General features: G+C 44.6%; 1 protein-coding gene across 2 annotated transcripts in view; it reads right to left on the bottom strand.

Moving 5' to 3' along the window:
• The window catches only part of NUP98 (nucleoporin 98 and 96 precursor), a 2,071,147-nt gene that overhangs the window by 1,691,736 nt on the left and 363,928 nt on the right, over positions 1 to 15,483 (bottom strand). For both annotated transcript variants that reach the window (XM_069640340.1, XM_069640339.1), the window contains exon 8: positions 11,321 to 11,490. In XM_069640340.1, the coding sequence (XP_069496441.1) occupies positions 11,321 to 11,490 (170 nt within the window). The remainder of the gene's footprint in view (positions 1 to 11,320; positions 11,491 to 15,483) is intronic.

Consider the following 15,483-nt stretch of genomic DNA (forward strand, 5'->3'; position numbering starts at 1 on the left):
TCTGTCGGTTAAAAGGTGCATCCCTTTTATTCGCAGTCAAAGTGGTGAAGCTTGGCTATCCGGCCGCCGGGGTGCTTGGCACGGGCGATTTGCCCAAGAGATGTCTTTGGAAGGCGAACGGTGCAAACTGGTTGATACAACCAGCTCAAAGGAAGAAGACTCGTCCAGCAGAAGATCTTCTCTTGTCGTTGGGAAAGTGGTGAGTTCGTTGCAGCAGGGCTCCACCGGTGGTGTCGTCGTTGCAGATGGCTCAGCTGTGGCGACTTCTGAAGTTCCAGTCCCAAAAGCCCTGCTTTTATGCAGAAAAACCCCCATTCAACAGCCTAGTTGTCACTCAAACATGTTAAGTGGTGAGCCAGGCGGCTCACCACTGGGCCAATCGGAATAGAGTGTGACTTGGGTTGCTAAGGCAACGCAGTCTAAGGTGCCAATTCCCCTCCCCACACATCCTGTGTAACCCAGGCAGAGTGGCACCATTTGGAGGGCTTCTGTGGAGAAGCCTGCCAAAAAGTGGAACAAAGGGCCCGACCTTGGTTGGAGTTAGAGACAGACACGAACGCCATTTTAGAAAAGAGTTCTGGCAAAAAGACCCAACCAGTGATTTAATATTAAATAAACCGGCGGCATCTTTAACATTGCACCAAACAGTGGTGCGTTTAAAATCAATGGGAAAATCCATTAGGAAATATTCTGGTGGAATATTTTGCGTGGTAACCACTGCCACCAGCCAGAAACTTGACAAGTGGGGGGGCGGGGGGGTTAGTTGGACTGGACAGTGTCCCCTTGAAAACAGACCCAGGGGCAATCAAATTAACCCCTTCCAGTACTTCCACAATATGATTTGTACTGGTTCTGTTCACAATTTTGGACTAGTAAAGTCAATGGTGACTTTACATGCCCTGGAAGACCGTCAGATTGGGGTCACTAAGACACCCCTGTGTTACTGCATTGAGGGTGCTGTGTAACATACACAAAAACAGATGATGCCCTAAGGAGTAAAAAAAAACCATAGCCCATAAGCACACAAAGTCAAAGACATACCTCAAATCATGCCCAAGAGTGGGAGGAAGAGAGTCTTGCTCTTAGCAGGAGAAAAAAACAAACCCCAACAATCCAGCAAAGCTGCTGGGGGACTCACTAGTTTTGGGAAATTCGCCTTATAAGAGAATTCTCCCTAACACAGATGCGACCCAAAAGCCCACAGAATTACAGGGACTCGCTTTGGCCCCCAATCAGGTGAAATATCTGGGTGTGGAAATAGTACACACAACGCAGCTCGCCCACACCCTAAATTATGGGACTCTGACCGAAGCGCTCTGTGCTAAATTAGAGCGGTGGAAACACCTCCCAATCTCGCTGATGGGCAGATTAGCATTAATTAAAATTGTTATATTACCCAGGTTGTTTTATCTATTCAACACAACCGCATTGTGGCCAGGCAGAGCATACTTTAAAATCCAAGGGGCGTGCACAGCGATCATATAGAACGCACAGCCCAGAGTAAGCTGGAAGCAGCTCACCAAACAATTTGATTAGGGAGGAGTGGCCGCCCCCGACTTTGAATTATACTTTCTCTCCGCACAGGCCTCTCACGCGGCATACTGGACAGAAGGTGGCCCTCACGCACCCCACACAGCCATTGAGACACACACGGACCAACAAATTATTACACAGAGCAGCTGAAGCAAAAACCAGGAACGATAACACAACTAAGCCACCACTGGTAACATACAATGCCTGGACAGGTTAGCATGCTGCTCTGGACACGCAACATTATACAACCCGAATATGATACTATGGGATGCACCATACCTACACCCAACACAGGATATAACGCTGGCCACACACTGGAAGGAGAGGGATAAACTGTTTCGTGGACCTATTTTCCAACAGACAATTTGTCAGTTGGAAAGAGATTAAAGCGACCATAGGAGATACCCCCTTACAGAAGCTGCAATATCTCAGCCTGCGCTCTGCCATGGCAAACACAGGGGAAACATTCCCAACAGAACTGCAAGTGCACCCAGGCTTGGGATATATGTTCACTACAGGCATACCTAAAATCCGCCTTCACACTTTACAAAATTCCACTGTCATCCAGGGAGATCCCGACTCCAGATGGTAGGGGGAAGTAGGAATGCGATCTGGGGCACATCTTTTCTGACGCTCACTGGTCACAATTATGTGGACTGATACCTTACAACTCACGATACCGCCTGATAGACTACACAGAACCCATCTCACCCCAGCTAGACTAAAAAGTATGCATCCCACAACAGAGGGGAAGAGCCCCAGATGTGGTAGCGAGGGAGCGGACACACTACACATGCTATGGTCATGTATACGATTAACTAAATACTGGAAAGACGTTTGCAGTGCATCCCAACAGACACCTGGATCAGCCTATAGAATGGGATCCAGGTGTCTGTTGGGAACAGTGCAAAAATGAACCCAGTATGGCGCAAGTTCTTCAATCTTAGCTGGCTACTGGCGAAACGGGCAATACTAATGAGATGGAAATGTAAAGAACCGCCCACAGTATATGACTGGGAAAGACATAACATGGGCAAATGACTGAAGTGTATGCCAGCTTGTTACCCAAATCAACCCACCCCAAAGACATATGGGGCAGATATAGGCGATATCTTGCAGATAGAAGTGGAAGAGAAGAAGCAATGTAATCACAAATGTGAATGTACCACTCAAACTCAATGTTGAATAACTAACAATAAAATTGCAAAGTAGATGTGATTTAATCTGTGCGAGTACACATTTCTCCCTGCTGGCGGCCAGGCCCATTGCCCAGACACCAAAGTTATATCACTGTGTTGTGTACTATATAACAAAAATACAACAAAAAAAATTGCAAAACCATGCTTTCCAGTTCTTACTGACCCTCCTCGTGCATATTTGCTGCAATCCCATCAAGCACTTCAACCCAAGAGCACATTTATTTATCCCTATCAAACCTATAATTTTGAAAAACTTTACCACATAGCCAGTCACTGGAGGACATGGCTACTTTAACCCCATTGGTCATCCCTCGTGGTCATGGCCAGTAGCCAGATTGTCTGGGTCATGACTTTATGCCATGACCCGGATAATCTGGCCACAGGCTATATCTCAGTCACCAAAGGTATATCACAATTTTTTGTACCTACATTAGGACACTTGTCAAAAAATAAAAACAGACATTTTCATAACCATGCTTCCAGGTCCTTGCCAATGCTCCTTACACAAGTTTGCTGGAAATCCCCCCAAGTTTTATTTTTTCAAAAGTGTGCAAATGTGTACATACAATAGTCAAACTTAATCCCCACCTGTAAAAATCCATTGACTTTGTACAAACATTCATGGTTAGGTCTATAATCTTTCTGAAAACGTTAGTTCAAATCCGTCAAACTGCAGCAAAGTTATAAGCCATCTAAAAATGTTGAGCCCTCTTGCTGCCCCCCCGCCCCCATCTAATTTAGCCCCTCTTGACCAAATCCCACCATACTTTCCAAAACCATTCAGAATCAGGTCTAGAATGAAATTACAAAATGTATGCAGTTTAATTGAGTGGTGCCAAAGTTAGAAACCATCGAAAAACTGCTTTTCACCAAACCAGTAAAGCCCACATAAGCATAGATGCCCCCGAAAATCTAAGATGTTCGAAGACACCACAGGACTGTCCCGGACTGTTCACAGACATCGTGGAAGAGAAACTGCAGTTTTTTGGCTTTTTAAGGGCATATCCCATCCCATCCTCATCAGCCCTCACCTCCCAAGAGATTGCTTAATAACTGACGAGTGCAATGTTGTGTTTTTTTTATATGTTTTTACTACAATGTTCGCGGACAAAGTGGGTGACCATAAATCCAACGTGGCAAGCGTTTCCAAAAATCTAATGCACCTCACGCTTTTCACCATCCAATCAGCGGGCGCGTCCGATGTCTGCAGAACTCCCGTAAAGCAAAAACAGTGATAAACCAGAAAACATCTATGAGCCTTCTACTCTAGTAGGGGAGGAAATGTAGGTGCATGTGAATCTAAGCAGATACTAGCATAAGAAATAATTACGGTGAGTAATGTATCCCTTCTGAGGCTTGTGGATCTGCTTAGATCACATGCTCTGCATAGATTAGCGAGAAGTATCTGGAGAAGGAGTTGGGAAGTGAGAAGGTACAGCAGCAAATAGATGTTTTAGCACTTGTCCCACCTGTGAATCTACTTTAGAGTGAGTGTCAATGCAATAATGCTGTGTGAAAGTATGAATGGAACTCCATGTAGCAGCTTTGCAAATGGCCTCCAGAGGGACGCTTGCAATGAAGGCCAAGGTAGTTCCAGTACCTCTGGTAAAGTGAGCCCCGAGAGTGAAAGGTAAAACTCTTTTGGATAGGGAATAGCAGAGCAGTATGGACTCGACTATCCATTCGGAGATGGCGTTATTTTGATATGCGATCACCGTCTCTCCTGGTGCCATGGAAATAAAGAGCTTGTCTGTTTTCCTTAGATGTTTAGTTTTGTTCACATAGTACAAGACGGCCCTCTGTACATCAAGTTTATGGAGGCTTCCCAGCTGAATTGGATGGATTTTGAATGAAGATGGGAAGTTCTATGGATTGATTAACATGGAACTTTGAAATTAACTAAGGTGAAAACCTAGGATGTGCTCTCAGGACAACCTCGTTTTTGTGGATTATGAAGAAAGGGCCTTGTACGGACAAAGCCTGTAACTCACTGACACGTCTTAGAGGTGATACACTAGGAATGCAGTTTTGTAAGTCAGATGTTTTAGGCTGGCCTTGTGCATAGGCTCAAAGGGGGTGTCCAGTCAATTGGTCGAAAAAAAACTGGTCGACTGCAATTTGGTCGAAAACCAAATGGTCGAATTTTTTTTTATTTATATATTTATTTTTCGGGTTTTCGTTTTGTAAAAAAAGAGGTTTTTAGAGAAAAGAAAAAAGTGGGTTTGGGGGGACCCCCCCCAAAAAAATAAAAAAAAGGGTTAAAATAAAAAAATAAAAAATTCGACCATTTGGTTTTCGACCAAATTGGTTCGACCATTTGTCTGGTCGACCAATTTTTTTCGACCAAATGTCTGGTAACCCTCAAAGGGTGGACCAATGAGCTTGGAGAGCACGACATTAAGATCACAACCCCATGGAGGGTTAGAAATGGGAGGGTATAGCGTTTTTACTCCTTCCATGAATGCTTTGGCAGGAACTTTCCACCAGGACACCTTGCTTTGTGAAGTGGTGTAAGCTGACAGGGCCGCCAGGTGGACTTTAATGGAATTAAATACTAGGCCGGAGTCTAGTAGGTAAAGCATGTAATGTAGAATGTTAACTGTTGTGTTTAGGATTTGTGACCCGATCCATATCACACATCTCTTCTGCTTACTGAAATGGCAGCATCTGGTGTTGGATTTCCGTGCCTCCTTTAGGATATCCATGCACCTTTGTGGAATATTTAAGTGGCCAAATTCTATGACTTCCGGAGCCAAGCTGCCAAGTTCATAGATTGGGGCGAGGATGAAGTGATGCTCCCTTTTGTTTAGCATGTTGTATAGGCACGGGAGATTGATTGGGTTGCCCACAAAGGAGCAACCAGGATGAGGGTCACTTGTTCCTGGTGCATCTTGTGCACTTTATTGCCAAAGAGTGGTGTCTGGGGGGGTGGGGAGTGGTGAGCGTAAGCACATTTCCATGACCAGTTCATCCACAGGGCGTTCCCCCTTGGACCCCGGTTGGGCAAACCTGGACGCAAAGGGCATTGCATGTTTAGGCTTGTGGCGACTAAGTCTAATGGGGGTGATCTTTGTCGAGCTGCCCGCATGTTCTTTTGGTAGAGGGTATCTGCTTAGAGAATCGAGTTCCCCTGGAACATGTTGAGGTTAGGAACATTTTCTGCTTTGCCCACTTACATATTATTTGGGATAGCTTGAACAGACAGTGTGTGCCTCCTTGCTTGTTTAGATAGAACATTGCAGTGGTACAGTCTGTGAGGACCTGCACTGTTCAACCTGGAAGATGTTGCTGAAAGGCTTGAAGAGCCTTGAGGACTGCCGATAGTTCCAGGAAGTTGATATGTCTGAGCTGTAGCACATGTCCACTCGCCGTTGGCTTGTGTGGTGGAGGATAGGGGTGCCACACCCACACAATCCGGCGTATGTAGCTTCTGTAGTTAGGATCGCTTGTGCTGGTCGATCATGGAAGAGGTTTCTTTTTAGCAGGTTATCCCTGGACCACCAGCTAAGAGCCTGTACCAGGGTTAGCGAAACTACCACTAGATCGTCCCACTGACTGCTTGCCCGAGACCATTGTTTTGCTAACCATTCCTGCATTGGATGCATGCGCAGACGCTCATGAAGAACCAAGTGCATGCATGAGGCCATCATCCCGAGCAAGTGCATTGCATTGTGTACAGTTATCTGGTGACCGACCTTGTAGTGAGGTACTTGCAACAGCATGCGTTGTACTCTCATTTAAGGGGAAAGCCAGCTCCTCCTTTGTCTTTAGAATAGCCCCTAGAAATGGTTTTATTTGGCTGGGGTATAGGCTGGACTTCTTTTCGTTGATGGAGAAATCCAAATTGAACAGAAGGTTTGTCTTTTGAGTATTTTGTTTGCAAATTTGAGGAGATTACCCAGTAATTAGCCAGTCGTCCAGAGGTATACTGGGATGGACTTTCTACACAGGTGTGAATACTCTTGGTCCTGAGGCGATGCTGAAGGGGAGTACCTTGAACTGGTAGTGAACTCCACCTATCATGAAAAGCAGATATTTTGTGCGCAGGGAATATTGAAATATTAAAGTATGCATCTTTCATGTAGTCCCCCTGTTCTAGGAGTGAGATTACCTCTTGGAGCGTGTCCATGCAATCCCTTTGGGGTTTGACATTTGTTCGCAGGGCGCAGATCTATTACTGGGCACATGGAAAGATCTCTCTTTGGCACAAGGAAGTATGTTGAATAAATATCCTTGTTTACCTGGTTTGTTGGGATGATCTCTATGGCGTCCTTCTCCAGCAGTGCCCTTACGTCTTCCAACAGTGAGTTTTTCTTCTGTTGACATTTTTCTCCGTCTTGGCAGGTGGTAGGGTGATTTTTGTAAAAACTCTATACAATGGCCACCTGCCACGGTGGAAAACACCCACTTGTCCGACGTTATGCCTTCCCATGCATGGGTGAATTACTACTGGAGTGGCATGGGAGGGGACCTGAAGCAGTGCCTCATTGTTTGGGAGGGGTGGAGCCTCTTCCGGTGATGTTCTGCCCAATCCTCTGCCCCTTTTATTTCCTCTTTGAAAATTGTTACAGGAACTTTGTCCCTGCGATTGGCCCAAGATGGACTAGCCGCCCTGAGAATAGCCTGAAAAACGTTCAGCACCCCGGCCCCGAAACCTTCTAGAGTTTGAGGAGCCCCGTTGAACACAGGGCTCGTTTGTTAACTGGCCAAGGGATTTGAGTGTCATTCCTCCTTAGCACTCGTAAGGGCATTTGTTAATAGTCTTAACAGTTGAGCCTTTAAACAGGACGGCTTCTATATGGCGTTCCAGATGATCCCATGTGTGGCAGCCGTAACTAGCTAAAGCGTAGTGCTGTTGGCGATTCTGGTCTGCCGCTGTGGAGGCAACCTTTCTCCTGAAAGTATATATCTTTTTGCTTTCCTTGTCTGGCAGGGCTTCAGCCGATGCCAGGGGAGTGCCGCCCTCTTTCTGGTAGTGTGGACCACTAACAGATCCGGTTTAAGCTGACCCCCAATATACATGGGGTCAGTGGGCCCCAGTCTGAATAGTTTTTCTATTCTGGGGTTGACCGCCCTCGACACTACGCACCAGTAGGGATGGCTGGATGCGTCTTTGTACAGACTGCAGGAGCAGAATAAACTGGGTGGCAGACCTTTTGTCCCCAGAATGTCTTTCACAAAGTCTTTGTCGACCTGCGCTTCCTGAATATCGATGTTAAAGTGTTGTGCAGTTTTTAGTAGCAGTTCATTGTACTGTAGTTGGTTATCAACAAAAGAATCTGCTACCAGCTGGTCCTGATGGTCTGGCGACTGCATTACGGAAATGTCATCAGAGTTAGTTTTCACTATAAAAAGGTCCCCTTGAGGCGTCGTCATAGTACATGTCCTGGGAAGGGTAAGATCCATGAGGGTCTTTTCAGACACTGCCTCAGACGACCCATCGCCCATTTTTTGTGGAGTACCCCAAGGTTCCTGCGTCTCCCCCACCCTTTATACCTTTACCAAGATGCTATTCGACCTCCTGGATGAAATGAAAGTACCACACACCAATTACGGGGACGATACTCAGATCCTCATCACACTCACTGGCTCTTATGAGATGGACTCCTACCGCCTAAATGAAATCTATAGCAAAATTCAAGACTGGATGGCCAAGCATGGGCTCTGCTAAACGACGACAAAACCAAGCTCCTACTTATTGGCTCCAAGCAACACCTTAATAAACTCAACCCACAATACAACTATTTCAATATAGACGGAAACGCCATCAAGGTCTCAAAAAATGCCAACACACTAGGGGTCTACCTCGACTCCACTTTGCCACTCTCAAGACCGGTTAATGTCACTGCCTCCTCCTCGGCCTACACCACAAAGCTAATAACTGCCTGTAGACCGTTCCCATCTTCACAAAGCTGTATCATATTAGCAAGAGGATTGATACTATCAAAACGTGACTACTACAACTCCCTCTATCTAGGGACCAGCAAGCAAAACATCCACAAACTCCAGATCTTGCAAAATAATGCTCTCAGAGCAGCCCTCAACATTCCATGCTCCGACCATATATCCTAAGCCAGACGAACAGCCAAATGGATTCTCATAAAAGACAATCACCTTCAAGAATCTCATGATTACCCACAAAAGCATTAGCAACTCCGCACCTAATTACCTGACCAACACATTCTGTATAGAGACCACATCCAGACCCACTAGAGCCAACTATGCCCACTGCCTTAGCATCCCCAAATACAGACTCCAAAAATCTGGCGGAACAAGCTTCCCAGTCTTGGCTGGAAAAACATGCAACTCTATGCCGCCAACACTGAGAGATGAACCCTCCTTCCAAGCCTTCTGCTTCAAAGTCAAATCCTGGCTTCACTCCATCACACCTCCCAGCAAAGGACTCATTTTCAAGCAGACACTGACTGCTTATTTTGTAAATCTTTCCACTAGAGCTCGTCACCGCCTCCGACTTGTAAAATCTCTGAACACTCACGTAAATGTCCAGTAAATTTTTTGGACAATCGCAACACTTTGTAATCTCCCCTCCCATACACACTGTAATCTAATATATACTTTTACATTATCTCTACTGCACCTTTCTCTGCATTTACCATGTATGTAACCATCTCCATAAGTTAAGCGCCTAGCTACCTCAGGGTTCAGCAAGCTATATAAGCAAATAAACAAAACCAAGGGTCTTGGTAGGTCGAAGCTGGGGCACCTAGAGCAGAGGTGCTTGGCTGTGGCTCAAGACAAGACTATTTGGCAGGGTGCTGCTGTGCCTAGGCCCCTGGCTGTGAACCATCTCTAAGGGAAGACAGTTTGTCTGGGTGTCTGTCCATAAGTACACAAAACATGACATTGTCCTTAAGATTTTAATAAACTCATCAGGTGTATAGCCACATGAAGGTGGGAAGCCTGACATGATGGGGTGACCTGGGAGGGAATTTGACCTTTAAGCAGGCAAGCACTGACGTGTCTATTTCCTGCATTTACAAAGTTTTCTTGGGGGACGCGACGAAAGGAGGGCCTTTTGTGTGCGGTGTCCGAACAGACTTTGGGGTCCAGTTTCGGAGGCCTGTCATGGGTTGAAAGCATACACTATGGCCCAGAGGACAGTGAAGAACCGGAGGCTCTCTGTGGACACTGTGGGCTAACGCGCTCAACGGTAATGGCAAAAGTCAGTCTTAGGGTATGTTTTTGGTGTTCTTGGGCTTATGTATGCTCTGCCCACGAGGTGGCTTCACAGAATTGCTGGCCTGCTTTTTGGAGTTGGGGCACATGGGGTTCCGACGAACCCTGCTTGCTTTTGGCATCACTCATGACCCCAATACTGCCCTCGCTGGAGTCTTTCGTCACGTCGATGAAGGCCTCAGCCTACATAGTGTGAGCTGGCCAGCATTTGGTTCGCCAATCCTTTAAGGTTTTAGGTCGAAAAAGTTTACAAGATTTTCCAGCTTTTTGGGGTGATCCCTCGGGAAACAGTAATTGCACACTCTGTGTGCGTCCTTCCACTGGAATTTCCAATGGCAGGTAGGGCAAAATTTAAAGGTAGTTTTGTACATTATTTTTTAGAAGGGCAGATGGTGAGAAAAACGGAAAGGGGATGAAAGAATATGCATTCTCTAAAGCCGTCAGTATGAAGAACCTCCCCCCTCCCTCCCTAATGTAATGGACTGAAGCCCTAAGAGGCCAGTGTAGGTGTCTTGTCGATCAGTCAGGTCATTGATGAGGTTGTACGTCAAAAGCAGACGAGCAGTCGTTTGGCTGTACGGCAAAGCAATAGGAAAGAAAGTCTACAAGTAAACTTTCAACTAATTAAAAAGGCATCAGCCTGGAAGAGAACTCTGCATTTGCGACGGACTTCGAAGGTGGGGAAAAAAACTATCTGAGGGACCTCAACGCGTGAAGGACCTTGGGTACAGTACACGCGACACTAGGGATAGTATTACTAACATTCTGTCGCCGTCGGTTTGAGTTTCAAAAACAAATCTTTTAATACTTTGCGACTTCCACTAGATGTCGACTATGCAAAGCATGTGATCTAAGCAGATCCACAAGCTCCAGAAATATAGATACACACAGTTCTGGGTCTCAAATGTACGACTCTTGAAAACAGCTGGAAAGAAGGGCATTGCAGAGGAAGCAGTGGTGAAGTAGGCTTGATTTTTAGCCAGTACAATATATTGAAAAGAACATTTTAATCAAACACTAGGTTCTACCTTGCTTATGTGAAGGGTCAAATATCTATTTCCAAGACAGTCATTTCAATGTATCAAAATTTGGAATAACCAAGCAGCTATGGTGCATGCATGAGGATTCTAGGTATAGTTGTGTATAGTCAAAAAGCAAAAAACAAATTAATACATACGTACCCACAAACTGGTGTTATGCTCGTTTTTAACACAGAGGTTCATTTTAAGTGATAGGTATTTTTCAAAATACACATTAGAAAGTACAAAACATTTGATGCACACATTGCAAATATGATCTTAGTGAAGAGGGAAATATTAATCTGTACAATGGTTTTTACTTTAGTCCCAAAACCAGATTGACATAACAAAAAAGGTGAAGGTCATGCTTACCATGGTGTTAGTTTGTGGCTGTCCCAATGTGTTGGGGTTCCCAAAAGAAAAGCCAGTGTTCTGCGTTGTAGTGGGCTGCCCAAAGGGTTTGTTGGTGAACAGGCCTGCAGGCTGTGCTGGCTGTGCTTGGCCAAAGAGACTGCCTGTGTTCGCTCCAAATGCAGTTGTAGCTTTCAGATGAAAACATAACTAGTTAATTTAGAAATCATTTCAATACAGTTCAGTGCAGTTATGAGGTGTATGCCTTAAATAAGCCAATGAGGTTTCTGTGAGCAGTACAGGATTATTTTTACTGGAATTAATTTGCAAAGCTAAAAATATATCTTGCTTTAAGGGCAATGTATACATGCAAAAAAACGGGACTTTACACTTTCAACCACTTTACATTAGAGTTGTGTGACATTAAAATGCCATTACAGTCAAACATCTGGTTATTTACTTAAGTAACCAAGGTGTTTAATCATTTTACAAATCCAGAGGAGAAAATCTGTAACCTACCTGTTAATATAGTACTGTGTTATAAACTGCTTGCAGATTCACAAACGAACCATCAGTAAGAAAGCATTTTTTACTCACTTTGAAAGATTTGGCCACTTGTCTAATGGTGTCCTAACACCACATAGTGAAATCCAAACAGGTCTCAATTAGGGATGTAACGGTATAACGGTATACCGTTAAAGATACCGTGAACCACTTAATTGAACAATAATAACCGTCACATTGTTTATACCGTTATACCGTTCATACCGTTAAGTGTGCTTTTCAATCTGATTTGGAAAAGCTGCAGTAAGCAATTGCTGCAGTGTCTTGGTTTTGCACTGTTGGATGTGCCGTCTGCCAAGTAGTTTCAGTTGGAGCAGTTTTTAATGCCATTCCATAAACCACACGTGCCTTACACAAAATCAATATGTTAGCAATAGGAAGAATAGATACAGTGCCAAGAAGGAAAAGGGTTTACTTTGGGGTGGAGGCTTTGGGGTTTATATATTTATAATGGATAATGTTCTCTAAACATATGGCAATGGGGGATTTCCCTGGCTCCATCATTGAATTTACATATAATAAGTCACACTGCGTAATTCACTCATCTCTGTGGGTATTCCCTGCTGCCATACCAAAGGGTAACATGTCAGTGATTACTGAACACTTTTTGGCCCGCAAGTAAACTAAAGGCTGTAACGTAAAGTGAGTATATATATATATATATATATATATATATATATATATATATATATATATACACACACACACAAGCGTATACTACCATCAGCCTCCATTGATCTGTGGCATGCAGGTTATCAAGATGGCAACATGTTCATCTTCACCAGTAGCCAGTGGGGAGTGGGGAAGCAAAAAGCCTAAATGACCACTTAAGAAAAGCTTTTCAGTTTGCTTTGCCAGTTGCAGCAGGCCTCCACCCCACCCCCTCCTCTCCTCTCCACACGTGTGTTTGGTGGAAGAAAGGCATTTCAGTGGAAAGTATGTTGAAAAGCCCAATTCTGGCCCTGGGTGCCTGGTTTTGTTTGTGATGATAAATCTGTCAATTTATGACCTTTTTAGAAAATATTTGTTAAGATCAGTTAACTCCACCTGCTATACCGCGATAACCATGATATACCGTCATTTGGAAAGAAGGTTATCGTACCGTCATAAAACAAATACCATGACACCCCTAGTCTCAATAGGGAGGAGACTCATGTGTGTGGCTGTTTGGAGAAAAGTACAATACCCCTAAATGAGGGCGTACTGCCAAGGTGTCCCCCTGGATCAACACCATGAGCCACACATTTGTTCTGGTTGGTGACAGTGCATTAAAATGGTGGCTGCACGAGTTATGAAAATTGGAAAGGATGTTCCAGGGGGAGGGGTGGGTTATTAAAAGTCAAAGTTCGATTAATTAAATGTTCACTGCCCAGAAAACAAAAGAGTGTGTATTAATTTTGCATCCAAGATCTCAAAATTGAAAGGCATTTCAGATCCGAAAAAAAATATGAAAAAAGGTTATACCATCGTGATGTCTGCACTCCCAGTCCCTAGACCCTTTGAACCATACTCCTGGGACTGCACCCAGAAACGTGTCCAGTCAAAGGGTCTAAAACAAAAGGATCTAATCCAATAGGGTCGAGTCAAAAGGACTTGGAAAAAAGGTTGAATGCCTTTTTTAAATGTATATATTTTTTTGGTTTCCGTATAGGAAAAATAAAGTGGTTTTTACACCAAAAACAGGGGTTTGCGGGGGGACCACCACCCCCGTCCCCCCGCACCGACCCAAAAAAACAAATGCAACTTTTTTTCTCCATCCTTTTGACTCGAAACTATTGCTATTCGATCCTTTGACCTATAACCACCCAGAAAAGGGACACAGCCAGAGCATGTTGCACCACAGCATTTACATAGAAAGTAAAAACCATGGAGCACAGCACAAAGCAGGCACCCCCTTCCTTTTCCCGCTCTGAGCCTCCTACATTATTGGTGTCCATTGCTCAGTACTTCAAGATACTAGTAAAGACTAATTGCTTATTAGCAGCTGAGGAGGGAGTGTTGCATGGAGGATACAGGACTTAGAACTAGGGGTACAGTAGACACTACAGTGAGCACGTTGTAATTACCCCTGTGCAAAGACTAACTGTACAAGTGGATGGAACCCATTATCAACAAAAAGGGTTACAGGACAGCCTTTTGAAAATATTCATCAGATCTTGAAATGACATTCATAGAAAAGTGCTTGCCATGGCGTATTGCATTGGTAGGTGTCTTGTGAAGCTGTGTATAGGTCTCTGGAAGGCAATTAAAGCTGCCCTAGTATGGCAGGAGTCTGGCGATTCACCCAGTCTGAAACATCAATTAAGGCTTGGATGAGCAGGGAGCCTATATTTTGCCGATTCATCTGGCCAAAGTGATTGATACCAAAAACTCAGGTCTTCCAGGTCATCAGACGAATATATTTGCTGAAGCCATTGGCTCAAAAGATTTAAGGGGGCAGAAGTAAGATTGACTCAAAAGGTGGCCTGCTTCTGGCTATAGACTTATTGTCCTGAAAAGTAAAAGTAAAACGTAGCTATACCCATTTCCTGAGGGTTGTCCCCATCTCAAATGATAAACTAAGGAAATGTCAGAAGGCCCAGAAAATAATTGTCCACTGTTGTGTCAAACCTACTTCTGTCCCCAACACTCATTCAACTAAGGATATTGTCTCTATGAGGATGCGTACCTCCTTCTGGACAGAGGTTTTTGCCAGTTTGTGATAAGCTTTCCAGGAAAATTCCCCCGTCTTACTTTCAGTATTTTGCACGTACCAGAGGGGAGGACTCCTGTCCCCTGGTTTATTCTCTTCAAGAACAGGGCCAAAGAGGTATTTGGTCTTCACTTTCTTCTTTGCGTACTTTGTCGATTGACTACCTGGACAGCTTCACTACCAGCTATTGCAATGATAAACCACTATTTCTCAGTTTGGTTCACCTGGTATATACTCCTGCCAGGTACTGTGACCATGATGAGCACCGTCAATGCCCCTGCAGTCGGATATATTTCTTCCCTTGCGGTCCCAGACCCTGTTGGTGGAGCTTTTGTGTTTGCCACTGGCTTGAGCCCTCTGCGCCTCCCCCATCGCCTGCATACCTTTTTCTCTGGTCTGCAACTATGTCTGGGCACTTCGGGCACTGGCTGTCAACCTATGTTTCCCAACTGTTCCTGCACCTTAATAGCTGCTTCCCATGCACCTCGGACTGCCTGTTCACCAAGATTTTCTTCTTTGCCAATTCCTTTGTGTCCATTCGACACCGGACTGCTGCTGGACTTAATTTCCCCATCTCGCAACGTGCTGGTCCATTTTCCTCCAGCTTCCTTGAACGTCGCGTTTCCTCCAGCGAGGGTTTGTTGAAAAGACTAGTTAGTCTTTCCTTTTAAAGCACACATTATCAATTGTCCACATTGACTAGGCTGCTTGTGTTGGTTCTGTGGAGTGTTTTATGCATCTTCCCTGTCGCAGTACTCACATCGTTATGATTCACTGAGGTACAGACGTCATTCTTCGTCTCGGTGTCAATACAGTTATCCACTGGATTCTGGGTGTTCTACCTCGTCTCAGTTATTGGATAGGATTCACATGGATAGTCCTTATTCCTTTCCTCTCTTATTGTAAGGTTTTGAGGGTGAATAATCTA

This window comes from Ambystoma mexicanum, chromosome 7q (assembly GCF_040938575.1).
Source record: "Ambystoma mexicanum isolate Mex_15411 chromosome 7q, UKY_AmexF1_1, whole genome shotgun sequence".
Taxonomy (NCBI): domain Eukaryota; kingdom Metazoa; phylum Chordata; class Amphibia; order Caudata; family Ambystomatidae; genus Ambystoma; species Ambystoma mexicanum.